We start from the raw sequence: 11,528 nt of genomic DNA on the forward strand, positions 1-11,528 counted from the left end.
TAAGGCCCCGTAACTGAAGGACGTTGATAGCCTAGCGCCTACAAAAGGTTCAAAGTGCAATTTAGATACTACTGCCCGTTCTAACGGGGCTCCCTATGAAGAAAAAAAAATAATAAAATAAAGGTTTTAACCCGCTAGAGTCCACCCGGGTTCTGCCTTTGCAGTCCTACATTCAGCAGCGGCGTTAGAAGGCTGATGCCGCTGAAGATTAATAGAAATCCTAAGGAAATTCCTCAGTATCCGCTCAACGAACATACAACGGCCAACCTGGACTGCCGGACGGGGCCAGGACAGGAGCTCCGGACGGCTCGTGGCTCGCTGACGGCTCTGGTCACCAACGACACCTTCTGGAATCGCGAGAAACAGCCTTGGGTCAAGGATGGGTCGGTAAGGACAGCGGAGGCCTAGCTAACATGTCTCAAGTGACGTGTCTTGAATGGCCCCTGGGTATTTCTAACCTAAAACCTACGGTCAATCACTAATCAAACGATTATGGGAAGGTTAGATCTCGTCTCAAAGGCGGTAGCTTTGCTGTTTAAACGTGACACTTGCAAAATAACCTAATCGACACGTGGAAGGTCATGGCGCTTACTTTGGGGTTGGGTCAGGTGACACGCGTCTGGCAATCGCACGCTTCACCGGGCAGGATTGAAATTGCTGTAAAAGAAATACGCGGGGTTAGACGTTGCTACGTGTAGAAATAAAGACAAGGCAGATGGCTTTCGAAATCCAAGGTCATCGGAAATCGAATAACAACGAAATGCTAGTTTACTCACTCGGCAATTCAGGTTAAGTACACATGGTGTGATGCTGCGTGGGTGTCTGTGGCACGTATCTGGTAACTGCAAAGAAACAACTTAGTCAGAATCTATCTCGTAGACCAATCAGATAACCTGAACCCACGATCGAAATACTCACCAGGAAATATGAAGCAAGGAACTTGGTACCAATACGGCCTGCGCCACGCGGGCGGGAAGAAAAACTAACCACACATGAACTCGAGACGTTCTGACAGAGAATGGTTTGCCTCCTTGCCAGTTCCGAAAAAAAGCCGTCACCGGGGATGTCAGCTCATCGTCACAAAACTACTCTGTGGCTAGTCAGCACGATCATTGTTCTGAGCGTCATGTCGCCACTGACCACTGTCCGATGACGATCTAGCACGAGTTTTCTCAAAGGACCACAGACAACAACTGAAAATCTATCCTGTGTGTCGAATTTGACAGCTGATACTTGACAAGACTAACAAAGTAAACAAACAGAATGTAAACAATAAACGAAATGTTAAGTTACAAAAATAATGGTGTTACAGTACCCCCGTCCCCACCAGAATTTTTCGAGGGTACGAGAAAAATTCAAAGATGGCCCTCCATCTTTAAATCCTAAACACCTAAAACAATCGGAATATGTGGGTCACTCATTTAAGAGAAACCTAAATCAAAGATAATAGCTGGAAAACCCAGTGAATATCAATAAGGTTAAGATCACTCACCGACTCAGTAGAGTCCCTAAGCAATGAGATAAACCCTGAAATAAATTATATGGAAAATCCCACAAAAAAAAACTCCACGACGCAAAGTGAATGGGTCCTTGGCATTGTTGGCCTACTCAATAGAGTAAGTCAACACACACAAAGGTGGCCTACGAAACTATTCACTGACTTTGCAACACAACGACGCATAGTAAATGAGCCCTTGGCATTGCTGGCTTACTCAATAGAGTAAGTCAACACACACAAAGGTGGCCTACGGGACATCAATTCTACAGAGAATATCCCTGGCGTGACACTCTGTCTGGTTCCCATTGCTATCTTCAAGAATGTAGACAAATCCAGACACTTGTTGAACTACTGTATACCTCTCGTAATTCGGAGTCAAACTAGCAGTCAAGTACGACTTTGAATCCATGCTTCGACGAACCCTACTGAGTTGGCAATCCTGTGAGCGACGACCACGAACTACCAAACTGGCAGTAGCGTTATCAGCCGGTACACACTTCGAAGCACTCAACTCGTTGCATGAGTTCAAATGTCTAACCTCACTTGCATACGGTTCCCTGCTTTTAGAGACTCCTCTTTTATTGAGTAGGTTCAGAACATCAGGTGCGATATTAAAAGCACGCCAGAAATCTATACCTAACAGCAATTCTGAAGAAATATCAGGAACGACATAAAATTTCACGAAAGCCGTAACATCCTCTACAGTCACCGGTAAAATCTTAAAACCAGAAACCGGGGAATGTGATCCATTAGCCGTGATAATGGATTTTTCCTCAGCTGGATACAACGTACCACAACTGGAGAGGGATTGGGCCGCCTTTCCGCCAATGACCGAAACTGTAGAACCCGAATCCAACAACCCTCTGCAACGATGGTGGTAAATTGCGACATCTAAATAAGGTCGCAAGCCACTGTCCGCATCTCCATCACCTGCCTCTTCACAGCGGCGGCGACGGCGGCGGCGGCGACGGCGACGACGACGACTACTACTGCCGGAGGATTTGGTTCCAGGCTGCTCGTTGTTCACGCTTACCCCAGCAACGGTTGGTCCAGCAGGATCTGGCTTTTGTTGTAGTTTCGGTGGCTCAGCGACTGACGGACCACACCGTGGACACGTGTGCAAGGTGGCACCCTTTAAACCACAAGAGTAACACAATTGGGTGGGTGGTGCACTACATTGCCAAAGGCCATGTCCAAGAACCCTGCAACGAACGCAAAATAAGTCCACCTCGGTGTCTACGGCGTTAACCGAAAGTCGGTTCCTAGCCTGATAGGCTAAGTCCGGCGCTACCGAATTCGCAGAAACTCGGGGCGGCTCCGCAAAAGAGTCTGCTCGGTATTTGGCGTACTCCAGCTGCCTACAGCGTTCCTTCAGCTCGTTCCAGTTCCCGACGTTTGTAAGAGCAAGCTGACTCGTGTAAAACGGTCTAAGGTTACCTTGTACTATCTCCAGCTGCTCTGACTCCGGTAACGGCACGCTGAGCCTAGAAAAATAATTCCGCATTGTGCTTAAGTACTTTATGATGGATTCATCAGCACCCTGTGTCCGCGACCGCACCTCCTGTAATAAACGCCGATTATAATCGAATGGCAGGAACTCCTCATACAAACGAGCCTTAACCTCTTTCCAACTCGAGACCTCCTCCTTGACACCCCGAAACCAAAACAAGGCGTCACCGCTAAAAATTTCTGCGACGGAATTAAATAACGTCTCCTCAGAGATACCTCGAGAATTGCAAAGCTCCTCCAGTCGCTGCACGAATGCTTGCACACTATCATTGCCGTTAAAGACAAGGTTCAGTTTTTGGATCTGTGTGTGGTCCACCTTAGGACACGGCTCTATACACCCTACGACAGGGATATCCTGTTTCTTTTCCTGCTCCTGATAAGCTTTAGAAATGTACCTCAGTTCGCTGTCCCTAGATTCGAGTTGTAAGAGCAAGTCCCCGAGCATACAAGTCTCCTCCTTACTGACGGCATTTATACGACCTAAGCGGTGATATAAATGGTTAGCCAATGATTCGCAACGCTTGATGTGTTTTAACTGCAAATTTGGTTTTGAAAGTGAGCTCTGCAAGTCTTTAATTTTATTTTTAACTTTTTCTAACTCTGAGGTAACATCTCCCTCAAAGTAAATAACCTCGTCCGAAGGCATCCGCGTAGCTAATTCTGTTAATTGTAATCTTAATTGGTCCGCAGTGGCCTCAGGTTTGACACCTCGGACTGTGGCCTCGTATGTCAATTCATCTTTTAATAAAAGGTTGAAACATATCGGACGTTCCCCCATGATGTTACAACAATATGGATCTAATCCCTAAGGTAGCACACGTTCAAATCAATTTGTGACCCCAGGCTGTATCAACGTTCAATGTAAAGGTCGAACAATAAACACCAATATAAAAATAAATGCTTTCCCATTAAAGTGTGTTTCAGTAAGTCTAAGTACAATATTAAACTTAAGTAAAGTTAAGTTTTAACTGACAGTTAAATGGTTATGTAAAACACGCAACGTTCAATGTAAAAGCAGAACAATAAACAACAATATCTTCAAAATAAATGCTTCCTCCTTAAAGTGTGTTTCAGTAAGTCCAGGTACAATATTAAACTTAAGTAAAGTAAGTTATAACTGACAGTTAAGTGATGTGTAAAACAATATATTAACTCATAAAAGATTGACCTTGTAAAAAAATTTGGTTATTTTTTATAAAAAATTGATAAAACAAAACTGTAATTATTAAAAGTTGAGTGTTTAAGTTAAACAGACAATAACAATGTCTCAGCAAAATTGTTTAAAAACAATCACCAACTGTTCAATATTTAATTGTTCAATAATTAACTAAATAAAATTCCAGCAGAAGGATTTCCTTTGAATAACGTTTGGAATAAGAGGTTATACAAATTTAACGCAATCTCAACAAAAAAATAAGGCATGTTAAGTCAATAAAATAAAATGTCTGAAATAAGAGGTTAAAAATTTTAACACAATATCCACACAAAAAAATATAGCCTTATTAAGTTAATAAATTTAGAAAAAGGAAACCTTCTGCAGTGATTCTCTGTCAGCACGTCTCGATGACACACACAAAACACACACAAGAAATTATAAGACACTAATTAATTACACACTAATTAATACCCCCCCGGGTGGACTCAGGCCTGTCTAAGCGATAGATTAGACTATAAGCTAACGGATTAAACTCTGCTCGGGCGCCAAATGTTCGCCTATTTTCCACTGTGTAGTGGCTGGTGAAATTACAATGAGGTGGAAAATAAAAACATCAGGATGTTGTACAATTATTAATATTTATTATATAGAAATTATATAAGAGTGGAGAAACCAAAGTTCCACCACTGCGTTTCACGCCACAGGGGTAGAAGGATGGTATTAACCACAGAGAAACTCTTATACTACTTAAATGAGACCAGGGATTAAGTCCTTATAGTTGTCTGGTTGAAGTACACAAGGTATTGCAAGGAAATTATATAAGAGTGGAGAAACCAAGGTTCCACCGCTGCGTTTCACGCCACAGGGGTAGAAGGATGGTATTAACCACAGAGAAGCTCTTATACTACTTAAATGAGACCAGGGATTAAGTCCTTATAATTGTCTGGTTGAAGTACACAAGGTATTGCAAGGAAATTATATAAGAGTGGAGAAACCAAGGTTCCACCGCTGCGTTTCACGCCACAGGAGTAGAAGGATGGTATTAACCACAGAGGAACTTCTTTATTACTTCAATGGGATAGCAGTTTAACGTTAAGGCCCCGTAACTGAAGGACGTTGATAGCCTAGCGCCTACAAAAGGTTCAAAGTGCAATTTAGATACTACTGCCCGTTCTAACGGGGCTCCCTATGAAGAAAAAAAAATAATAAAATAAAGGTTTTAACCCGCTAGAGTCCACCCGGGTTCTGCCTTTGCAGTCCTACATTCAGCAGCGGCGTTAGAAGGCTGATGCCGCTGAAGATTAATAGAAATCCTAAGGAAATTCCTCAGTATCCGCTCAACGAACATACAACGGCCAACCTGGACTGCCGGACGGGGCCAGGACAGGAGCTCCGGACGGCTCGTGGCTCGCTGACGGCTCTGGTCACCAACGACACCTTCTGGAATCGCGAGAAACAGCCTTGGGTCAAGGATGGGTCGGTAAGGACAGCGGAGGCCTAGCTAACATGTCTCAAGTGACGTGTCTTGAATGGCCCCTGGGTATTTCTAACCTAAAACCTACGGTCAATCACTAATCAAACGATTATGGGAAGGTTAGATCTCGTCTCAAAGGCGGTAGCTTTGCTGTTTAAACGTGACACTTGCAAAATAACCTAATCGACACGTGGAAGGTCATGGCGCTTACCTTGGGGTTGGGTCAGGTGACACGCGTCTGGCAATCGCACGCTTCACCGGGCAGGATTGAAATTGCTGTAAAAGAAATACGCGGGGTTAGACGTTGCTACGTGTAGAAATAAAGACAAGGCAGATGGCTTTCGAAATCCAAGGTCATCGGAAATCGAATAACAACGAAATGCTAGTTTACTCACTCGGCAATTCAGGTTAGGTACACATGGTGTGATGCTGCGTGGGTGTCTGTGGCACGTATCTGGTAACTGCAAAGAAACAACTTAGTCAGAATCTATCTCGTAGACCAATCAGATAACCTGAACCCACGATCGAAATACTCACCAGGAAATATGAAGCAAGGAACTTGGTACCAATACGGCCTGCGCCACGCGGGCGGGAAGAAAAACTAACCACACATGAACTCGAGACGTTCTGACAGAGAATGGTTTGCCTCCTTGCCAGTTCCGAAAAAAAGCCGTCACCGGGGATGTCAGCTCATCGTCACAAAACTACTCTGTGGCTAGTCAGCACGATCATTGTTCTGAGCGTCATGTCGCCACTGACCACTGTCCGATGACGATCTAGCACGAGTTTTCTCAAAGGACCACAGACAACAACTGAAAATCTATCCTGTGTGTCGAATTTGACAGCTGATACTTGACAAGACTAACAAAGTAAACAAACAGAATGTAAACAATAAACGAAATGTTAAGTTACAAAAATAATGGTGTTACAATTACAAAGGCCAAAGAAGGTATTATTCTTATCATGCCCCCCACTGTACAAGGTTCGATTGATTCCTTTGAAATGGCGTCCAATGAAAAGGTCCAATGCTTTCATTGCATTTCCTCTCTTACTGTTGAAATGCTGAACAAATGTCTGTTGTCTTTAGAACGAATTAAAGTTCGTTTTACAGTGGCCTCGATGGGTTTCAATAGATCTTTGGAATTGCATTGAATTTATATGCTTCCTTTGTTTTGCTATTTAGATACAAAAGTGTTCTTGTAGTTCTTTAGATTCTGTACCTATATTGTTTATTGGAATATAATTTTATCTTAGAATCCTCAGCCTTTCTCTTCTAAGATAAGATATTATTTATTTGTACCTACACAATTTTAAAAACTTAATGTAAGACTACGAGTATTATGTACAAATGGCTGTCCTATCGCTTCAAGCAATTTCTTCCAGACAACATTTATCATAATTATACTAGCCATCGACCGCCGAAGGGCGTCCCAAGCTACATTTCCCAGTGCGATGTTACGTTCAAATAGTGGATTTTTCAGGTGCCTACTGAAAATTCATCTGAATTGATCGTACGTCAGCCCCGTTGTTCGGCTGTCGAATAGTTGCCAGTATCCAGTTATTCTCTATTTGCAACGATGGATTTTCAATTCAAAATACAGAACAAATTTTAGTGAGCGCTTCAAAAAGTGTACGTAGAAGCTGCCAGCCTTATAAGTATAAGTAGTACTTAATACAGGATGTTGCACAAGTGGTATAGTAAGCCAAAAGGGGGGGGACTAAGAGAATCATCCCGAACAGATTTTGTTACACAACTTGTGAGAATTCCGAACACTAAGATTTGTGTAATCACAAAAACGTACGCCCAATATAATCAGCCTTAGAAAGTACAATGTATCCAATTCTACTATGCAAAGTTATATTATCGACATAATAGGTAGTTAATAAGATATTGTTATCATATTTAAAATTGTTATTAAAATTGGCTTTAGCCGTTCAAAAGTTGTACGACTTTCGGTGTTGAATGTCGGGGGTTTTAAACGTTGGCTAGATTAGGTTCTGTCATTGTATAAATCCTGTAGCATTATGGCACAATGGTCATAACAGGTTTAGCCATTGTAATGTTTGGGGTAACACTCCGTCCATTTTGCACCACATGACTACACCGTGCACTTAGCAGAACCGCGCCGGCACAGGAGGGTCACTCTATACTGACGAAAAACGAACTAACGAGAGCTGTCGTACAATCGGCACGTTTAATACAACGAGATAGAGTCATAACATTCGCAGCTGGTTTCCTTAGCTTAGTTTTTCGTAATATAAAGTGACCCCCCACTCCCATTACTCCTAACTACGTCATCAAAGCGCCATAAACTCCGCGAGAGTCCGCCGTCATCGTAAAACTAAATTCGTTAAAAGAAAAAACTCCTTACGGCCCGGACCGTCCGGCGTCCGGATCCCGGATGTCCGACTATGCGAGTAACGAGCGTAGACGTGAAACTTTCGCCTCATTACGGAATCTACGTGGACGAGATAAAAGGAAAAATGTGCGCGGTACAGTGCGCGGCAGGGAAATAGGGGGCAGCTATTTCTAGTTAAAAAAAATATATATATATTGCTGTATTACTACAGACGGTGCTATATTAGCTACCAAGTTTAACAAATGTAACGACGATGTATAAGTAATAATTATTTTATTTTTTTACGAGACAAAACTAATAACATAAAATGACTTATAATTAGTAAGGATTTAGGAAATGGGTAGGTATAAATAAAATATTATTATCTGGGCTAATTTATGAACCTCAATATTTTCTCCCTTCTTTGTGAAATGATGGAAATTTAAAATGGCGATGAAATAATACGACTGAAATGCAATCACAACACAATGCAATGCAATTTAATATTCAAGTACCTAATTTCATACAGCTTGTAACGTGTAAAACACATGGTGATTATAAAGCTTGTTAAGGAAGCAATTTTACTGATACCTTTATTTCCTACGTAAATTGAATAATAGTTAGCACCTAATAACACCTTTTGCAGGTGATTTTGACATATTACTGGGGGTTAAGGGCCTGTACAGGGTGACGTGCACCGCCAAATTTGGGTTTTCAATGCTCTTCACACAGCACACGCAGTGACACGCACACATGTAAGTTTGCACAGTGGGTCGATAAACTTTTACTCGCCAACTTTATTGACAATTATGTTCAAGTATATTTTGGGTGATTTTAGGGTAAGTATAATTTTTAATTACACTGGTAAGCACCAGGAAAGAGTATAAATTAATAGGGGTGTCACTTTTCTCTATACTCGGAACCCGATTAGATTTCTAAACAAATGTAGTATTTACTTGTAGAAAGGTAACTACAGGTATTAAAGTATAGGTAATAAGTTATACTAAACCGAAAGGGGATGACTCAAGGGGTCATTCTGAACAACTTTGGTTCTACGAGTTTTGCAAATTCGAGAAAAAAATAATCGTTTTCCATGGTAAAAAGTCACGTGTCCACAAAGTTTCTATGAAAAAGGTTTTTTTTTGTTAATTTTTAAAACTCGTAGAACAAAAGTTCAGAATGAAACCCTGTCTCACTTGTTTTTACCCGACTGCCGAAGGAGGAGAGTAATGTTTTTCGATTGTATGAATGTATGTATGTTTGTAAGTATATTTTTGGTAGCAGAAAAATATATTTTATTATTTTTAGGGTTTCGTACCTCAAAAGGAAAAAAGGAACAATTATAAGATCTCTTTGTTGTCCGTCTGTCTGACTGACTGTCTGTCACCGCCCTTTTTCTCAGAAACGAGTAAAGATATCAAGCTGATATTTCGCATAGATATGGGGAGTACCCAAAAAAAAAATGGGGTACTCCCTCTCCCATACAAGTAAATTGGCGCTGATATTTTTTCCGGTTATTTTGATGGTGTAGGTAGGGTATCGTTGAATAGGTTTTTTAATATAATAGGTATAAAAAAGGTTAAAATATAATTATTTTGCTTTTACCCTTAAATTTGGGGACCACACCATAGACAAATCCTAATTAAAAAAATGATTTCAATAGATGGCGTGATTTTATGTTGGATAACTCAGAATAAGAAGTCATGATATCTCAGAATAATAATGGTTAATGGTGCTATTCCACTGAGCACCGAAACCAGTGGGACGCTAGTGAAAAGTGGTCATGGAAATGCACCAGGGTAGACCCTGCTCCTAGAACAATGCATGAGTTTGTGATTTGTGTACGTGCGTGAAAAGCGAGGATGGAAACTTTGAATATTTTCTTGATTTATTTATTATTGATGCAATAACATTGAATTTAGTAAACCCAGTAAACCTAACTAATCCAGAGAAAACCTAAAATATCTTTCTCTCTCTCTGAAAAATATACTTAATAGCCCAAACTCGATGCTTTTAGCTATCTTTGAAATTAAATTCAATCACCACCGTGTTACTGCCCTCATCAGATCCTCACGAGACCATACCTCAACCAGCACCATGAAACTGTGTTTTTGAATCCTTACCTAATGTTCCTACGTATTGTCATCACTTAGATCCATTCGCTATATTCCTGCTCCTCATCCCAGGGCCGTGGGGACCGGAGGCACGTCAGCTTTTTAAAGACATCAGCAGCAGACTAATAGAAGTCTCAAGGGACCCTAGGGCTGGCACTTACCTATCACAAAGGCTAAGCATCGCTATACAGCGGGGTATCGCAGCCGGCGTCTTGGGTACCCTACCCGACAGTGGCAGCGATCTGGCCAGCATCTTCTTTTTTGTTTAATTTTATATTAGTTAGTTTTAGTTAGGCATTAATAATTATAATTTAATCAAGAAGTACCATGTAACTAATAAAAAAACATTATCATTTAGGGTGACTTGCATAACAAAGTTAATTAAAATTAAATAGTTTGTCTCTTGCTCTGACAGTATAATGTCAGAGCAAGAGGTCATAGATTTAATTTTGATTAACTTTGTTATGCAAGACGCCCTTAATGTATTGAGTATATTATAAGAATTATACTTCCTCAATTTCAAATCAAATTATGTTGGTGTCATAAAAGTTGAAAAAGTGCAATGACAACCAATGTGCAGTGATTTTGTGTCTGTACACAATTAGATCGCGAGCTGTCAGTGCTACCTAAACCGACGTGACCCTTCTTTGGAGGCCACCGGCCGACTGAGTCAAACGTCACTTGTGTTTATGATTTTATAACACAGAAAGCCGCCATAGATATTTGTATGAAGATTTGAGGGAAAAAAATTGCTCAAGTTTGGGATTAATTTACACAAAATAGGTGTGTGTTCATTAAAAAACAAGGTATTTAGCGCCTAGTCCAAGCATTTATCTTTATAATTTGATAAGAATTATATGAAAATTCTTGATAATTACGACACATAAGCATTTACTTAAATTCGAATGATTCAGCACCTAGCTAAACTCTTCGGCTACCTGTGTGATTTTTTTCAAGACTGTAGAGCATCATTTACTACATAATTCTATGACAATGCCAACCCTCGATTCCCTATTGCCGACCCTTAAGCGTAAAATTGCCTTATGGAAAGGAAAGTATACCTACTTTGGATAGACCTTTATGTTGTGAGATTATTAAGGTACTTAATATTTTTTTTCATTCCATGATTTTAATATAAGTATTACAACATTTTTATATTACTATTTTTATATTGAAACAACATTTTTATATTACTATTTTGATAATATTTTTGTGAACGAAACTGTAATAATGACTCCCTATTTTTATGGCGTTCACTGTACGTTATGAAGTTGCGACGTGTGCGGGTTTCAAAGAAAACCGTGCCTAATTACCCGTGACCGCGATTCCATGTTTTTTGATCCCACTGCGTTAAAACTTTATATTCGCTCTTTCGAAAAAAAACCTTATTAGCAGTAATACCTATGTAAATATGATAAGAAACTACGAATATATTTAA

The 11,528-nt window shown here is 40.5% G+C and overlaps 1 protein-coding gene and 1 long non-coding RNA gene across 2 annotated transcripts; both read right to left on the reverse strand.

Moving 5' to 3' along the window:
• On the reverse strand, positions 1-4,350 carry LOC125489840. The gene is made up of 2 exons (XM_048627138.1): positions 919-4,350; positions 1-842 (listed from the first exon to the last, which is right to left on the reverse strand). Exon 1 carries the CDS (start codon positions 3,783-3,785, stop codon positions 1,746-1,748), a length of 2,040 nt encoding a protein of 679 aa, XP_048483095.1. The 5' UTR covers positions 3,786-4,350; the 3' UTR covers positions 1-842; positions 919-1,745.
• A 432-nt stretch (positions 4,351-4,782) lies between these two features.
• On the reverse strand, positions 4,783-6,567 carry LOC125489841. Its single transcript, XR_007267272.1, has 4 exons — positions 6,175-6,567; positions 6,033-6,098; positions 5,849-5,913; positions 4,783-5,603 (listed from the first exon to the last, which is right to left on the reverse strand). It is a non-coding gene; the product is annotated as an uncharacterized LOC125489841 (long non-coding RNA).
• Between the last annotated feature and the right edge of the window lie 4,961 nt (positions 6,568-11,528).

The sequence above is a fragment of the Plutella xylostella genome, chromosome 18, assembly GCF_932276165.1.
Source record: "Plutella xylostella chromosome 18, ilPluXylo3.1, whole genome shotgun sequence".
NCBI classification, from domain to species: Eukaryota; Metazoa; Arthropoda; class Insecta; order Lepidoptera; family Plutellidae; genus Plutella; species Plutella xylostella.